This window comes from Anticarsia gemmatalis, chromosome 25, assembly GCF_050436995.1.
Source record: "Anticarsia gemmatalis isolate Benzon Research Colony breed Stoneville strain chromosome 25, ilAntGemm2 primary, whole genome shotgun sequence".
Classification (NCBI taxonomy): Eukaryota; Metazoa; Arthropoda; class Insecta; order Lepidoptera; family Erebidae; genus Anticarsia; species Anticarsia gemmatalis.
The window spans coordinates 2,342,392-2,361,188 of NC_134769.1; the positions used below are offsets into that span (position 1 = coordinate 2,342,392).

Consider the following 18,797-nt stretch of genomic DNA (forward strand, 5'->3'; position numbering starts at 1 on the left):
GTATGTCAGTCCTGCTTCAAATAAAAACATACCAAAAGAAATCAACTAACTTCGACACCATACAAAATCTTGATTACCCTTACACTAATTATACCATAATTATAACCATAAACAAATGGTTCTACACCCCACCATATGGCGCTATAAAAGAAAAAGAAAGGAAAAGATTACAAAAGTTATAATTAATATCAGTAATTATTTCTTTGATGCGAAGCTATTTGTTTTACGCCAAAGAGTATTGTGTTTTTTTTTCTTTCTTTTGTTAGTTTATGGTTTGGTAGGCGTTTTGTTTTTAGTTTCATTCAAGCTGAGTTCTTTTTTAAGCATTTGTTGTATGATGTGATTCTCTTTCAAAATAAAGACTATAAATTTGTCGTTTGTTTGTATTGAGTAAACAGAATGATATATTTGAGTATTTTTTCCGCAAAACTATTGCTTACTTAATTTTGTTTCGATAGAAACATTCTCTTATAAATAAATTTCATACCTGACTAAGCGACAATTTCGAACAAAAAAATCATTTCACAAAAAAGTCTTTCGCAAAATTAAATCTCAACTTTTTAAACGTCGCACAGTGGTCCTAATTAAAAAAAGTCCGGGCAAAAATTTCCAAGACAATTAAAAGAAGAGCGAGACTAAGTCCGATTTAATAACCAATCGGGGCGACACCTTTCGTAAAAAAATTGTAAGAAGAATTTTCTCCCTCGTATAATTTCGTGATCACCGGCCCGAACGTCCGGTTCCGTCAAAAAACTGAGATACGACCTTCGGTCCGTCACGTCAAAATTCGTGTAGTATGGATAAGATAACGATTGACGTTTATTTTACGTTGAAAAAGTGGTTGAAAGACCTACAGCGGTGTAGAGTTTTTTGCTTTAAGAAATCATTATGAAGACTTAACCTCTGTATTATTGAATGTCTTTATAGTGCTAAAAACTGCAGCTGTGGTCTTTTTGGGCGTTGTCGTGAAACGGCCATTAATATTGGTAAAAGTAGATGATACATCATTATGAAGAAGATAATATCACGCCAGTTATAGCCGAAGGTGTATGCAGAAGTGTATGAAAAACATCCACGTTTTGCCGGTGAAAGTAGAAAGATTTCTTGAATTATTTATTGTCATTTATCTTTCCTTAAGCGGTTTCTAAAAAAAGTGTTCTAAAGTAATAAAACTGAATATTTTACGTAAAAATATAGTGTCTTATCCACACCCAACCATCGTGAATCGTCAATATTTACTCTAGTAAAAGAAGGCGGTAAAAAATAAATTAGGCAAAAGCTCATTTTGTCTCAAAAATGTTGAGAGCGACATCTGTGGCCCGAGGGGTGTAAACCCCATTGGATGGGGTGGCGTGATTTCTTTCCCATTACTATTTGAGCACTTGAGTGATGGAGTACTATTAGGTACCTACAGGGCAATAGGTACTTATGTATTTGTGGTACCAAAAAGCGTGAATGTGTGAGTTTTTTTTTGTTCTGTTTTTGACTGTTGATGTTGATCACGAGTTTGATTCCCAAGTTGAGTAAAGTGTTATTAGGCTTTTTTGATTTATTATTGAAATATTTCTCAAAAGTAGCCAGGAATTTCGTGTGTTATAACATGGTAGTTATGTGCGTTGGTGTATTTCATACACCTCTACCTATACATTCAGGTATTAGGTATTTGTGTGCATTTTACAGGTATTTACCTGGATTAAATTCGTTCGTGTGTGTACAGTGCAGTTACATTATACCTGGATTTAGCAAATTAAGGTTATTTTTCCTCGTAATTGTTATCTTGAAAAACAAAGACATCATTAATGCAGAAAAATAATTAAAAGGGATAAGAATTGAAAACAAAATAATCAATTTATATTCGCAAAAACAATGGATTGTGTTAGTTTATTTATTTTTGTTTCGTTAATAAGTGATTTAAATTAAATATTATCGTTTAAAAACGATATTAAGAACCGATTATATAATACACTTTATACAAAAATATATAGATTATCATGATTGTGTAAGCCGAAACAGTAACTCATGATAAAATTTTGTTCTAATTTCTATTTTATACTTATCTATCAAAAATCTTGTACCAAAAAGGGTTACTTCAAATTAATCGAAAGATAACTTTTGTGGTTTCTTTTATTTTCCAAAAAAAGCAAGGGTAGCCGTTGGTTTACTTAACATTATGAACGAACTTTGGCATTTTGAAAAATATTTTTAGACTCAAAAGTTGGTTCGTTAAGGTGAGAGGAGTTTCAAACCTTATTTTTATTGAGAATTTTATTTATAACAATTTTATGATAATAAAATATTGTAATATAAACTTATCGACTACAACGATTGTTAGACTTATACGTATTTAGATTTCACGTAATAATAAAGCAATGCCAAGAAAATATAGTTTCACACGAGTGTCATGACATCCCATCTATCTATAATAAGTACATCCTATCAATAAATAAGTCCCACCTATTTCCAAAACATCCCTAAACACTTCATTCAATAAAAAACCCATCTTCTTCAGAAAAAAGAGGAAAAACAAACAAAAATCGTAATAGGTACCGAAGCGCTAATTTGTACGCAAACATTGAGAAAATCAAATAAAAGCCGATCACGCGAAACAACCTTTTTTCCATCTCGGCTTCTGCAAATAGGCTACCGTTTTTTATACTTTTGAAAACAATTTTGATACTTTACATTTTAAATATTGTATATATATAATTCTTCTGTAAGTGTGTATGTCACTGAACTTCTCTTAAACGACTGGACCGATTTTGATGAAATTTGTTGTGTGTGTTCAAGGGGCTCTGAGAATGGTTTAGATTCACAATTTTGTCCGCTGGACAATGTTTTTTTATTTAATTTTTATGGCAAAGCAACGTTTGCCGGGTCAGCTAGTATTGTCTAATATTTTCTATAAAATAAAGCAAAAAAAAATAGTAAGATTTATTGCAAGGTTTTGTTCGTTTTTGCGTATCTCAATAAAATAAGGCGTCATTTTATGTATGTATGTAGCTAAGTAATAAATATACTTAAGTATGTTTCATCACTATCCATAGATTTACCTAGAATTATTAGCAATAGGCCTTGTTGGATTGTTTAATATTATTATTATTCACGGATTATTAAACTAAACCATCTGATTATAACATTTATTTTGTATAGTTTCAACGTAGAAGCAAAAGAGTTTTTTTGCAAGCTTCCAGTTGTCAGTCACTAAACTTATAAGTATCTACTAACGGTTAACAACCAGTAACAAATAGCACATACCGAGCATTATTTCAAACTGTTAGTTAAAATATAACAAAGTTGCAATACATTCACAAATCGACAGCCCATTGACTTTGGTCAAACAAAATGACTTCTGTAGAGTTTTACGATCGGCAGCCGACGGTTCATTGATAGCCGATGTTTTTTCTTTCACTATTTTATGTGCAAGAACATTATTGATTTGTTTCGTTTAAATATTATGAATAGGGAATGTTGTAAGGAAGCGTTGTAACGGCTTTCTTTTGTTTCATGTAACTGGGCTTGGATTTTATTAAAATTTGTATGAATCTATCTATATGATTTTTAAGCACAGATCCTCAGTTAATGTGATTTTAGAATTTATTTTGGCTTCTCTTAAGCCGTTCTAACTATTGTTTACCACTAAAGTCAAATAATACGTAAGATTTTATACAAAACAGACTACACAAAACAGTGTACCATGTTAAAAACCAGTTAAAATATCTATATTGACACATAAGAAAATAAATACGGAATCAACCTTTGCTCAAAACTTCTTAAAAAAACGCACCCACTTTTTCAAGTACCAAATCGAATATTCCAAGTACACTTCGCCCTCTTTTCTGAAGGGTGGCACAAAGACGCGGTGGAAAATGAAAAAAAGCGACAGAAAAAAAGATAACTGAATCATTCGAGTCGGACCAATCATGGAAATTACGACAGCCACCGCCTCCGTCGCTTTATTTACCTTAAATATATTGTTTTTTAACGATTCCAATAAAAACAATGGCATTTATTCAAGTTTAATTTCTTTAGAAATATATTCTGCTTTGTTTTTGCAAGAATTTCTCAAGAAATAAGTGCTATTTGTGCCGTACGATGCTTCTAGAAAGTAAATAGATTTTTTCCGTAAGTAGGATCTAATGCCCCACTGTTAAGTGCAGCGACAAAGGTTAGGTTATAGTTCACAGTTTACGATTACCTTTACCAAATGGCCAACGTAAATTGTTATTTAAACATATTAATACACTGCTATCTTATTACTACCTAAGATTTAAACGCTCATAATTTATGAAACTATTTAAAACCACTAAATTCGAAACTGCAGCGTTATCATCCATACTATATGGCAACTAGCCAAAATACGTAACATATATTAATAATACATTATTTTACGAAAATACCACATAATATAAAATATTATGTAAACCACCCTGTCCCCAGTGGGCCGGATTTCTCTTACGCGGACAAAATTTTCCATTAAAAATGTTTTGAAAAATGATAAGATGGATTACGTGGTTGAATTAACGGTAATTCCCAGAGGTGTGGGTTTTATGCCCCTTTCTTGAATTTTTGAGGGTTGCTATGAGAAGTTTAAAATGCAGTACAGAAGCAAAAAATGGCGGTTGGTCATATTTATTTTTGGTGTTTGTTTTTAAACGTGAATTGAATTAAAGTATGGCTTGCTAGACGTAGATTCGGTTTGAAATTCATCGGCCTATTCGGCATACCCGAATGTGTAGATGAACCCGATCAGTATAAGGCAAATAAGTGAGTCGAGTCGGTTTTGTTGTTAGATACATATTGCCGAAACGAATATGTGTGCATGTATGAGAGAATGTAAGAGCCTGATTAAGTAGGCACAGCATCAACTATCATAAAAAATAGTAAGTTTCTAAACCATATTAATTCTCTCGTTTTAACTAAAGAGGAAAAATTGTTTAACATTTAACCTTTTTTACAAACAATAAATTAAATACGAATTTTACCTGTCCAATAATAAATATTGTGTTATAATTGTATTTCCCAGAATAGGCTGTACCAATGTGATGCATAAAACTAATATTAGTTTCTATGTAGGTAATTGAAATTATAATTTATAGGGATTTTAAAAGGTCTGTTGCTAAACGATAGTTAAGTATTAGAGGATAACTATTTATTTTTACACGTTAATGATATAAAATACTTTATGCAGACGTTAATCTTACATTTTAGTTACTGCCTATCCTATTAGAGGCTTAGCTTGATAGTACGTCTATGTGCTTTGTATGTAGTCAGCAATGTTAGCCTACAGTGTATAGATTGGTTCAAAACCCGGTTGGGAGAGCACAATGTAACACGCTCTATAGTTGCAAGTTTAGGCTGTATGAAATTGTTTTTCGAAAACTTATATTTAGTGTTTAGAAGAACGGTTTCATGTTTTTGTATGAACAGGAGGGCTATAACGTATTTCAGTTGACAACTATTTAAGAGCCACTATGCTGTACACTGTTTTGTTCTTTAGATTATAGTGATTAACGCGTTACGTTAAAGCAGCAATGTACTGAATAGAGACGATAATTTTGACGTTGACATTTTACGTGAGGTATGTGATAAGCCCGCAGGATACTTGCTAACTTGTTATTAGCGAATAGTTTCCTTATATCTTTATAATATCTAGAATTAAATAATAATGGATCGTTTTATACTTTTAGGCGCTATAATTACTACCTGAGTATCTGACCAAATAGCAAAATACATATTAATTTTAATTAAAACCCACCGAATGACGGACCGCATTAGCAAGACAAATTCATTTATTTGTACCAATACTCGCATTAGTTTAATATAAGGGATATGCGTTTGAGTGCGGTGAATGCCGCAACACTGCGGTTTTACCGTAGAGATTATTTCACCAAAACGTATTCCTACCTTAATTTTAATATTTGTACTAAAATATTTATGTTTGAATAAAATTATGTCCAGAAAATGTAGGTTGGGAGGCAGTGTGCTTAGTGGTTAGTTTTTTTTTAAATCTAAACTATGTCGAATATTTTTTTAATGGTATTATAATTTTAGTATTCTAATTTCTATAACTTTTTTTATTACGTAGAGACTTGAAAAATAACTTAGATAATGCTTATGCAACCTAGCCTATTAGTCCAAAGCGTGATGATGAAGGAACGGAAGATTGAAATGTGTTCTATGTTCACGTTGAACTAAAACTAAGTAGTTTTGTCTATTGTCATCTCAGTGCCACATTTTTTGCTTCACTGTTGATTGTTTAGTATTCTTAAACATTTAGAAGATGTTTTAATCATAGACCAATCTATCTCCAACTATAACAGTATCTATAGTTTTAAGTCAAATTACTAAAAGACTAAAGTAAAGCATCATCAACCGAACAAAAGCGCTCGCGAAATCCCACCCGAAAGTTCCGCAATGATTTTGTCATTAAAATATTCTGCAGTCATCTGCAAGCTTTAAAACATGGAGTCTCTCTCCGAAAATCAATAACATTCAATATATTGCAGTGAAACAACACATGCTCATATTTTTCTCCCGTTTCGGGCCGCGGGTGGGCAATCATTGTCTGCCTGCTGTGGCGCAATGATTCTATTGATTTCCACTATCCCCCCCTTCCCGCGGCCCCTCCCGTGGCACATGAGACCCCCGTCACCCCCCTATATACTTATACATAGTGCCAATAATTTGCAGGGCGTGAAACTGTAAAAGGACTACGGAGTTTGCGTTGAGTAAGGTCATTGACCGAGCGCTGATGATTTTCGGGATGTAATTTACGTTATTCACATGATTGGTGTATTGTGATGTTTGGAAATGGGCGTGGTTTTTAAATAAGCTTTTAATCAGTAGCGTACTTGTGACTATCAGTCCTGTATGACAAGATATACTAATGTGAATGAAGCAAAAGAAGTTTATAGGGATCTTAGCAAATGTTTTTTTCTGCCTACACCTATGGGAAAATGATTTTTATGTGAGTGTATCGTATGTGTAGATGATACGTTACTGAAACTTTCTAGAAATAGGAAGTAATTAGATTTATTGATAATTTGGCTAGATTATGAATTTGGTATTGCTCATATTTCGGAAACTTTACTTTTCAAACCATAGGCATTTGGTACGAACAGTAATTTTAAAGCTTTTTCTAAAATTACTTGGATAGTTGACTTGACATTGAGTCTCAAGTACTCTTGACCTGAAAAATGTAAGATGTTAATATTTTTCCTTAATTACGTGACTTTTGCAGTCCCATCTCGGGTATTCAGAGCCACAATTATTTAAAGGAAACAATAATGCGGTTAAATATATAATTGAGGACATTTGCAAAAATAACTTAATTAACCAACTTTAGAAACTAAATGTGCCTAAAATTGTAGGAAAAACTGCCAATTTTGCGACCTGGAATTACGAGAATTTGTGAAAATATGCCTAAAATTAGAACTATATGTAATAAATTGTAAATAGGTACAAAGAAATAATTATTTTTGGAACTTTATAAGGAAAAATATCCATGGATTGTTGGTTCAGTGGTTGTAAACAAAGTTTGGTAGACAGCTTCAAGTTAGGATCCCGGTTCGTAACCTATGTCTTCTAGTGGTAAAATAAAGGCTTCAAAGTTTACTAAAATATAACTAACAGTATCATAAGCTTTGATACTTTGGTATCCGACGTATAATATCTTAGTATTGAGTATCGTTAACTAACAAAAAGGTATTAATTTAATTTCAATCATCGAGTTCTATCTACTTTTTTCTTCTAAGAATAACATTCAAAAGGTCGTTAAAAATAAAAGTAAACGAAAAATAAAAGTAAAAGATCAAGAAAAAAGAAAGTTGCGAATAAAAGAAGTTAAAAGTAAGGTGCAAAGACTTTGTAAGAATTATTGGAATATTTCTCCTCGTTTCCGAACGAAGTCGGACAGAAGGCACTTTGTTCTTTTACACTGAATTTTTCGTTTCAGTACGAAGTTTCAGTTTTCAGTTTAATATTGAGTTTGAGAGGAAGGAAACTAAGACCAAGTTTTTGTTACACCTGTGATTTTTTATTATTTTATACTTTGTACATTTTAGCTTGTTATTATAGACGATAATTTCGTTTTATTATGAAAGGAAAGATGATTTTTTGTACGCACGTGGCTATCTTTCTTTAGATTTTTTTTTGAATATTTGATGTAATTGTATAAGATGTATGGATGTGAATGAGGCAAGGGAAGTTTATAAGAATCGTACCAAGAGACGTTCTTTGGTCTCTGCCCACCGCTATGGGGATAAGGCTTGATCTTTGTGTGTATGTATGTATATTGATGAAATTATAAAATTAGTAAGGAGAATAGTTTCGAGTTTTACTTATTTTTAACTTATTTAAAGAAAAATAACATAATGTCATCTTAAGATCCATCCTTATATCCAAATAAACTGTCTTTCCAAACAATATTTTTCAACAAAAAAATGTAAAACGTATTTGTATTTAACTAGAATAACTTTTTAATTCTGCTTCAATATTGGAATAAAAAGCTTTTGTCTTCCAAAATAACATACAAACAAAAACAAAAAGTTTTTACATTCAAAACGTCTTTTGTGAGAAAATCGTGAGTTTTTGAAAAGACAAAGTTACGTTGTGTGTTCAATGTTTTTCTATTGTTATGTTAAATCTTACAAATTATAATGGCGATCGGGATTTTTCAATGACTTATAAGAACAAAGATTAGTATAGTCAATAAAATACGAGAAACGTGGCTTAGTAGTTACGGTCATACTGCATCATTATTCTGTCAAACTACACTCGGGGGTTGTGTATTCGATTCCCACATAGAACAACTATTTTCTGCAGTGCACACATAAACTATTCCGGTCTGGAAGTACCTACTTTGCGTCCATCATTTGTATGTTTGTAAAAGTCCCCAAAACACATTTATTCTTAACACGAGAGTTGTTTCTATTTAAATAATCAAAAAACTATTATTTCTAATTAGCACAACAATACAAAATTTCTTTCTAAAAGTGTCAATCAGTAAATCTTTCTTCAGACATCGAAATTATTACTTGCTTCAAATCAATTCAACTCCGTGTTATGCATTGACATTAAAATATTCATCAACTTATTGATTAACTAACGTGCCTCGATCAAAGATACTTAGCAACCCACTTTTAAAAATACTGACCTAATAAACTTTAAAATAGATTATTTTATTCACCTCTCACCTTTGGAAGTATGATTATAAATTAATTATGAAAGGGGAAAAATAACTTTTATATTGCATAAATGCCTTAGTATTATTTGAGTTAAGCGTTTCCGTGCTTTGGAGGGCACGTTAAAAATTGGTAACCTATTTATTGGTATAAGTGTGCCCTAGAATTTTTGGTTTCTTAAATACCTTAAGCATTAGATTGAATTCTAAGTATGTCCCTGCTTAGTGAAGTACGTTACTGATTTTCTTATTACGGTAATGTACTATAGGTCTCTGAGCCGCTTGAATAACTTTTGCTGTAGGTTAAATACTAACAATACGAGAGAAAAACATAGATTTGTCTGAAAACATATTTGGTTAGTATTAAATCGCGGAGTTTCCCTAGTCTCTGTCGACCTCTTTGAGAAAAAGATTAATTTTATGTCATTATATATGGAAAAACACAAAATATTAATACTTCCTAAAACTGTCTGGATAACACAAATAACATAATAATCCTTTTCGAAATAGTGCACAGCATTACGACCTAAACTGAATTGTTAAACTGTCAACTGTCTAATACTTAATACCTTTCAGAAAATGATAGTGTCAAAGAAAATTACCGATCAAAATTAAACTACATTTAGAAAATCTAGGAAACCTTAAAGTCTAAGTAACACCCTGCTTATAACAATTATGTATGAAAATGCAATAGTCATATAATTTTTCCTTCAAAATTGACAAGCGGTGATTATTTATTCCCCTCCTTGCAAGGTTATGTCTATAATTATAGGCTGTCGTATTACGAAAATCATATCGTTTTCTGTTCAGGATTTTCGAAAGGTTTAATGTTAAATTATATGCCTTTTATTAAATACCTGTGTGGTATATTTATCCTTGTATAGTATCCCGATATCAAAGGTATTTTTGTATGACTTTTTTACTTTATTCTTAGCTGGGACGGAAAAAATGTTTTTTAATTATTTATCCTGTAGTTAATTATTGTTAATTATATGCGATAATTAGTGGTAGATACCTTTATATAAAATTTAAATGTACAAACAAAAATGGAATATTTTTTATGTTTTAAATAGTCAACAAAATTATACTTTATAAGTCATAACAATAAGAAAAACTAACTAATAACTAAGTCATACTGTAATAAATCTCAAAAAAATCCAATAAAGCAAAAAAGCTGTATACATTAATTTAAAACAACCTATCACAAAAACCTCAATGACAGCACTATTATCATACCATCAAACAAAAAACATCACTAAATACCTAGAACTAATTGCTAAAACAATAAAAATCCTGAATAAAAACATAAAATAGAATCTTAATGAACAGAACGGCAATGCATCACGCCTATTGGTCGTTCGGAACGTGGAAAAACACGTAATTTTTTTTACTCCAAAGCCACGTAAAACGTACTAGACACACGAACTCGCCCTCTCATTGGCCGACACCGCCGGCCGACGTTGGCCATTGGAGAATTTTTTTCCCCGCTTTTCACGTATACGGTTAGACTATTTTTTTTCTTAGAAAACACTGGCCAATAGTGGGGTATCTATTTTAATTATAACGTTCCATTTTTTCGTTGCGATGTTTTTAAATTTGGAATGTTAGGTTTGGATTTAGAATGCGTGTTCTTTTTTTGAGATCATTTGTTTCTTAACCGTTGATAAGGTTCGACGTTATGATATATAATTCTATAGTAAATATATTTAGGTAGATTTTTTGTATGTTTGTTAATAAAGTTTAAAGTACTAGTGCTGGGCTAGTTTAAGATCCGCTAGTACCACTTAGTGTTATCTAAACACGCTAGACTTTCTAATGGTCGAGATTATTTAGTTTTATTCGTTTTGATAAAAAGTATTTAAAATAGTTTCTTGAAGATGCACACTTAGTAATATTAGTTAGAAGAGGTATGTGTGTTAATGATATACAACTTAGGACTTTAATCTTAATAAGACAAAAAATAATACGTCATTTTTCACAAAATAACCTTTAAAAAGTATACCAAACAAATAAAACAGGCAGTAAAGTCCTTTAAAAACATAAAAAAAAGGCCAAAAAATCCTCTAACTTCTCTTTAAAAATTGTTTCACCTTGACATCAAACCTACGGTCAATCAAAACCATTTCAGTACAAAACAACCATCTTAAAAACTCTTTACAAAACTATTATATCTCTTAAACAGATCTAAAGTCTAAACCTAGGTATTATTCAAACCTTTATACCTAGTGGCTAGTTTTACATATCTTTCCCATAGAAGTTCGTCCCCTACATTAGACCCTAGGCTCACCAACCAACCATGTATTTACGATAACATCTCTGCTAGTACCTCGAGGAAGTAAGACGCGTGAAGTTTATAGATAAAATAGTTTATTTATAGGGCTTTTTTACTACATTTGAGATAGTTTATTTCTGTCTGTTTGTGGTCATTCTGGTCGAATTGAATTGGTATGAAATGTATGACAACTCCCGCAATAACTGCTCTTGTGTCGCGGGGACTTTTACAAACATACAAACAACGGACACAAAGTACCTACAACCAGACCCGAAACAACTATTTGTGGATTAACTTTTGGTCTCCTATGATAGCAATATTACTTTTTTGCAAGAGTTTATATGTATAGAAGTACATAACTTTTAATTGGCAACAGAAAAATGTGTAAAGGAATTGAAATCGAGAGGTAATAAGTTCCAATCCCGTAAAGATATCTTTAAATAAATTTAACCCATTACTGTCCCACTGCTGGGCATGGGTCCCCGGAAAGAGAGAATAGTTTAGAGTTCACCTTGCTGACATAGGTGTTTGTATTATTTCAAGAACTGTTTATAAGTACTCTTAGGAGCGTTAAATTTCATCACAATGTTTTGGGCAATAGTTAGCAGTAATTTAGTATCTAAAATATTACAATACTGCCACACCTATCCGGGAAACGCTAGCGTGATTATATCAACATATAATTAGTATTATAATTAGTATTATATGCAAAGATTGAATAGTTTTTAGTATGACTAATAGAAAGTGTGCAATAGATATTTATAAACGAACTAAAATAGAATCGACTAAGAATCTATAAGTGTGGCTTTGATTCTATTAATGTATTTCAATGGGATTCGTGTGATGAATTTTATGATGCGTTTTCTTAGAGATTATAAAGGATAGATAATTAGATATATTCCCTATTATTATTATAAACGTTAGAGAAGGATGGATTTATGCATGTTTGTAACTCTTATATGAAAAATTTCTGAATATAATTTGATATTTGGCTAGTAGTTTTCAACTAGGATTAATACAAAAGGTATTTTGGTACTTTTTGATACGGTTAATGTCTTCAATAGTCGGCTAGTATTATAAGTGCAACAATTCGTCTGCCTGTGGATATCACTGGTACACGGGTAAACGGTTTTTGATAATACTTATCTTTGAGATAGTTTAAAACCTGGTGTCAAAAACTAACTACTTTTCCACGAATCAACTCTTAAGCGTCTTTAATAAGGATTAAAAGTTTGTATACGACAGATATATGACCGAAATCAGGCCTAAACCAGTACGAAACGCGTTTAAAACCAGTCCGAAACGAGTATCACAATATAAAACTAATCACTAACCTGTATGCAACCGTGTATGTTGTTGCACATGACTCAGTTGCTTGAACCTTCGGTCACAATACGAGCACTTGTAAGGTTTCTCGCCAGTATGGACCCGGATGTGCTGAACCAGTTGATGGTTGGAGCTGAAGGACTTCAGGCACTGCTGACACTGGTGGGGTTTGACCTCCCCCCCAAGACCTCGCTGCAGTTCTCTTGCGTGCATCTGCATTGCGTTCTTGTGCATGAATATCTGTAAGAAAGAATTGTGTTTTATTTTCTGATCGAGTTTGTAGAGTTTAGGGATTGAAGATTTCGTTCTAGCCGTCTATGACGTTTAGAGATAACTAGCTGATTTTAAAGTTTCCTAAAGATCTAGCTGTGTTTTACAGTTGTACTCGTGTTAATGAAAATCAGTTATATTGTAACGTGGTGCTTTATAGGCTCTAGTTTTCTTTGCTCGTAATCACGCCTAACTACTGAACGGATTTTGAGGGAGTTAGGCAGTGTTGTTAACATAAGGGCTGGATTAATACAACTATAGTCAACGCGTACGAAATGACTTATAGTGATTCATAAAATATGATGATAATAGCGCGTTAATTAAGAAATTCTATTGTATCTAAGTTTTATTGTATTATTAAGGCTTGTTATTTAAAATTCATTGATTATTTAAATATTCCTATTTTTCCCTTTATATTTTTGTTAAAGTCTTATCAATATATTTTGGTATGATGTACTTCCCCATATAAATTCTATGTCAATAACAGGAATATGACATTTTTATTATTAATGAACATTTTTTTCTAATAAGTCTACTAATTGTTTTCCTTAATTAAATTCATAGTTAAATCAATGTTTGCTCTACGGAAACTAGTTTTTTACTATAATTGGATGGAATTTTGAGGAAAAATAGGTGTATTGTACGAAATTAGGATTTACATAGAATTAGAATTTCAATTTTGTTTAGATTTGATTATAGCTTTAAAGTAATTGATGACTTGTTAAACTGAAATCTATACTAATATTATAAAGCTGAAGAGTTTGTTTGTTTGATTGTTTGTTTGTTTGTTTGTTTGAACGCGCTAATCTCGGGAACTACTGGTCCAATTTGAAAAATTCTTTCAATGTTAGATAGCCTATTTATCGAGGAAGGCTATAGGCTATATAACATCACGCTACGGTCATTAGGAGCGGAGTAGCAACGAAAAATGTTACAAAAACGGGGAAAATTTTGACTCATTCTCTTAGGTGACGCAAGCGAAGTTGCGCGGGTCAGCTAGTGTATTATAAATTTACAAGTGACGTTCTTCAGCCTCTGCTTAACCACATTGCGACAATTCATAATGTTATGAATTTATAATAAAAAGTCAATTTAATCTTTATTTTATTGAATAGAATCATAACCTTTTAGTGTCACGATTGACGATAATAAATGCTACCTTAATTAAAAAATCGATCTATTATTTTGAGAATCAATAAAATATTCTTAAGAACATTAATGTTAAATATAAGTAAGTGATACAAATCTTTACATTTGTAATAAAAATCCCAAACGAAACATTATTACTCCTAACATTACCCAATAACAAAACGATTCAACGCAACGACCGTACGGAAACACCATGTATATACCACCAGTACATTACTTGTACACAGGGTGTTCGGTTACATGCAAGGCGTCCTATAATTTTGCTTTAGTAAAGAAATTGCTTTACCGCGGGTCAGATAAGGTGAAATTATAGAGACTTAATATTATTTATTACAGGAGTTATGTGGATATGTGGTGTGTAATATTTTTAACGTTGAATTTCAAATGTTAGGGGTTTTAGACTGAAATGTAGACTGAAAAAAATATTAATTTTTGGTATAGTTACGGAAAGAAGACTAAGAAAATATTTCGCATTTTTCTTTTTATTGGGATAAATATAATAAAGGCTTTTGATAGTTTAGTATTTAAAATGTAGGCATTTTTTTATTTAGACTGTGTAAGTACTTGAAATCTATTTCGGCTGCACATATCATGTCTTCAAAATAAATATTCAACGAATTAAACAAAACTTATTTAAGTACGAGAATTTGTTTATACCTATTAATTAGGATTCGAATAATCTCGAACGTTCTCCCTAAAGGCCCATATTAGATGGGCATTTAACAAATTTTGTTCTTCGGTAAACTTGAGTGTAAATAACTATCACATTTCTCTATAGCAAAATGTTTAAATTGTATACGGATTTCAAACAATCACCCGACCCGAAAATTTTATCAACTGTTTCAACCTAAAAAAACTGCACTTGACATTACTCAAGAATGTAACCTTAAAAAAAAACGACAAATTTCAACCCATCATTCGAATTTCACCTTCAAAAACTCAATAAACAACAAATATATGTCAGTTTCATATTTCATACAAACTTCCATGTAAAAATGTATGTCATTCTCGTATTTCATACAAAAGTTCTGTGTAAGTTTTATCAATATCGTTGTCAAGTTTGAATAGTTTAATCTCGGTTTAATCTTGGTTTGTGTATAGTTTATACGTTTACCTGTGTATTTATTGAAAACCCTTCGTTTGTACGATTGCAAAGAAACGACTTTGGACACGCAAAGGTACACTGCCGACCATGAAACTGATACGAGAATATTGTAATAAAATCTATGTTACGCGACCTGTATTGTTGTTTTGAAAAATGTGGCGTATATTTTCTGTTTGTATTGTAAGACTTTATGGTTGTTTGCGGTTTAAAAAATTACGAAAAAGTATTGGCACAAATATTTTTTTTTGCAAAAATCAACAAACACTTAAAAAGTACATAAAAAGTTTGTAATAAAAAAAGAGTATTGTAGATTAAAATTAAAGGGAAAAGTCACTAACCTAAATCTCACAAAAAAAATTACTATATTTTGCCGAAAAATACACACTTTAAAAGATTGCTAAAAATAAAAAATTATAAAAAAAACACAATATCTAACCTCATACAAGATATCGGATCCCCGACAATTCCACAACATTTTCACCACTATATTTTATTTTCACAACAAGTACTTTTAATACCGTGCATGTAATGATACTGACTATTTATTTAACATTTTGTACTGGACGCTCAGAGGAAAATGATTACGAAACCAATTAAACTATATTATTCAATTCAACTTAGTAACTTTATTTCAGGATAGAGATCCGTGTGGTTGGTACGTACGGACCCCAATGACAATACACCTGTGCTATTTTTATCATAGGAAAGAATAACTTTTCTTGCTTTACAATTTTTTTTTTGTCTAAATCCGATAATTTTTGGCAAAAGGATTTAAAAGACCGTAAACTTAACGTTATCATTTTTTTTGCTTTTTTTCCAAAACTAAGTATATCAGTAAAAATTCATACATTTATTTTTTTTTTGTTGAAAAATACATTTTTTTTCTCGTAATTAAAAGAGTGGTATGTTTAAATTCGTCATAAATTAAGCCAAAGTATAAATAAAAATATTAAATTCGTTATCTTCTTCCTTGTTTTGTCCCAGAGGCGAGACTGAGCAGGAAAAAAATATAATTATACGAAATCTTATGTCGCATAACTTGTAAGGCTGTTCTGTGTTGTTCTGTGGTTTCATATGCTCCGTTTAGAATAAAAATATATGTTATAGTTACAATAAATAAGGAAAAATATGACAAATATTATTTTTTGTAAAAAAAATTTTTACAATTTTAGTGTTTTGCCTATTTTTTTTAGTTTCAGTATATTTATTTAACTTCTTATTTGTAACTAAAAATCAACTATAGAAAATATACTATATTTATACACACCAATACAATAGTCTACACAAAATAACCACCCCAAAAATTAAACAGTAACATAATACACTTAAAGCCAAAAAAAAAAGAAAATAAAAATGGTGTGCGAATATTTATGCACTGAAGTGTAGCCCTTTCACGCGTGTTAGAAAGTGGGCCCCTTAGTATCACGCAACGAAGAAATTGCAAAGAATTTATGCTTTTGATACGATATGACGCCGAGGTCTAAGGTTCTGTTCCCGGAAGAACACTTGACTTATTGTGAGTATCGACGTAACTGCTTTTGTGACTGTTTATGGTTAAGGTTATTATTTGATAAGATATTGTTTGTGTGTATGGGAATATTGAGATTTTTTGTTTCAATTATAGTTTTGATGCCTATATTTTCTCTAATTTTATCATACATACATAAAATTACGCAGAGACTAAAGAATGCCAATTGGTACGATCCTAACAACCTTCCTTTGTCATACATTTTGTTATACAGGACTACCTACTCATAATTCTACTAATATTATAAATGCCAAAGTTAGCATTATTTTTCACCCTATACCAGTAGATGGTTGAAATAATGAAACTGGCATAATGATGGAATTTGAAATAGCTTAAACTATATATTTTTTAAATTATCCCTAATGTAATAAATTACAATTAATTCTAACTATTTGGACTACTTTAACTTACTTCATATACATTTCATATATTTTCAGCTAAACATAAATAAATATTCAAATAATATCCGACATTCAAAATCTAATTCGACAATTAATATATTTTTCAAACAATTTAAATTGAAAAACAAATCATTAAAAGGTGTTATTGTCTTAGAAATAGATATATTTCCTTGTTTATTGTTCCTTGTTAAAATAAATTTTATTCAAATAGAGACTAGGTTCGAATCCGCGGTCAAACATTATTTTTCCGGTCAACAATTCATACTTTTTTTATTCAAATTTCAGCTTATCACCTTTCACGGTTACAGCTTTTGTCATACTAATATTATATTTCAAATATGTTTGTTTGTTAATTTTTCAGGAAAAAACCGCTGAAAAAGTCTCAAATTGTCATCAAAATTAACATAGCAACTGTTCTTTATACACACTGCAGTATGCAATTAAAAATATCTATACGCAACCGCAAAACATATTTTGTTTGGATAAGGATAATTAAATACATACATATATAAAACTCTGGCAAATATGTCAGTTATAAAATTATATATGGTACTAGGCCATACTAATATAACAAGCGCAAATGTTCATCTGTCTATCTGTGTGTCTTTTACTCCTAAACTGTTCAATCGATTTTTATGAAATTTAATATGGAGATAGTTTTACATTTTAGATGAAACCGTTTTTCATGGTTTATTCAATTTCAATCATAAAAATGTTTTTTTTTTCTAAGTAAGTAGAGCCTTGTAATTTAGTTAAAAGTTGTGAAACATTATACAAGTTGTATGCTTCGGCTTCGCCCGTGTTACAACAACTAAATTTCTCCTTGAGAATCACTCTCGCTATCGGTGAAAACGGCATGAAAATCCGTCTAGTAGATTCCGAGTTTATCTCAAACAGACACGTGGACTTAATTTTATAACATATAGTGATATATATTTATATTATTTATATGTCGAATAGGACTAATTGACCCGACAAATAATAATAAATATGAAATAATAGGTACAGTAATTATTATTGCGGTGTTATAATTAAGAAACCGGGTAATTAGATGTTTGTCCTGGTTTAGAAAGAACGTAATTAATTAATCACGTTTATATATTTATAAATAAATTTATGACAGTTAGAGATAAATATATTTTAGCACATAATTATTTTGGTACCCCATTTTTTTACCCTTAGCTATCCCACTACTGGACAAAGGTCTCCTACCAAACGAAGTAGGGGTTAGGCTTTAGTCACCATGCCGGCCTAGTACTATATAATTTTTAGGCATGCAGGGTTTCATCATGTTTTCCTTCATGTTCAGAGCAAGTGATTATTTCAATACACACTTTGACATATCCTCGATATAAAACTCGAAAAACTAGCCGCATTTTCGTGAAATCCTACCTATTCTATAATATAAGAATTGTAGGTACGAGTATAATATATCTTAATAAAAGCAATAAACTATCTGTATAGCAAATTGCGTCAAAATTCATACAGCTTTTGCGTAGTAACAAATATACATACATTAATTCTTACCGCATTTATATTATTAGTAGGAAGTAGGATTTCCCAAC

At 31.0% G+C, this 18,797-nt stretch overlaps 1 protein-coding gene across 13 annotated transcripts in view; it reads right to left on the reverse strand.

Moving 5' to 3' along the window:
• dati (zinc finger protein datilografo) overlaps positions 1-18,797 on the reverse strand; it is a 133,478-nt gene that overhangs the window by 26,026 nt on the left and 88,655 nt on the right. For all 13 annotated transcript variants that reach the window (XM_076131321.1, XM_076131315.1, XM_076131312.1 and 10 more), the window contains one exon: positions 12,788-13,019. In XM_076131321.1, the coding sequence (XP_075987436.1) occupies positions 12,788-13,019 (232 nt within the window). The remainder of the gene's footprint in view (positions 1-12,787; positions 13,020-18,797) is intronic.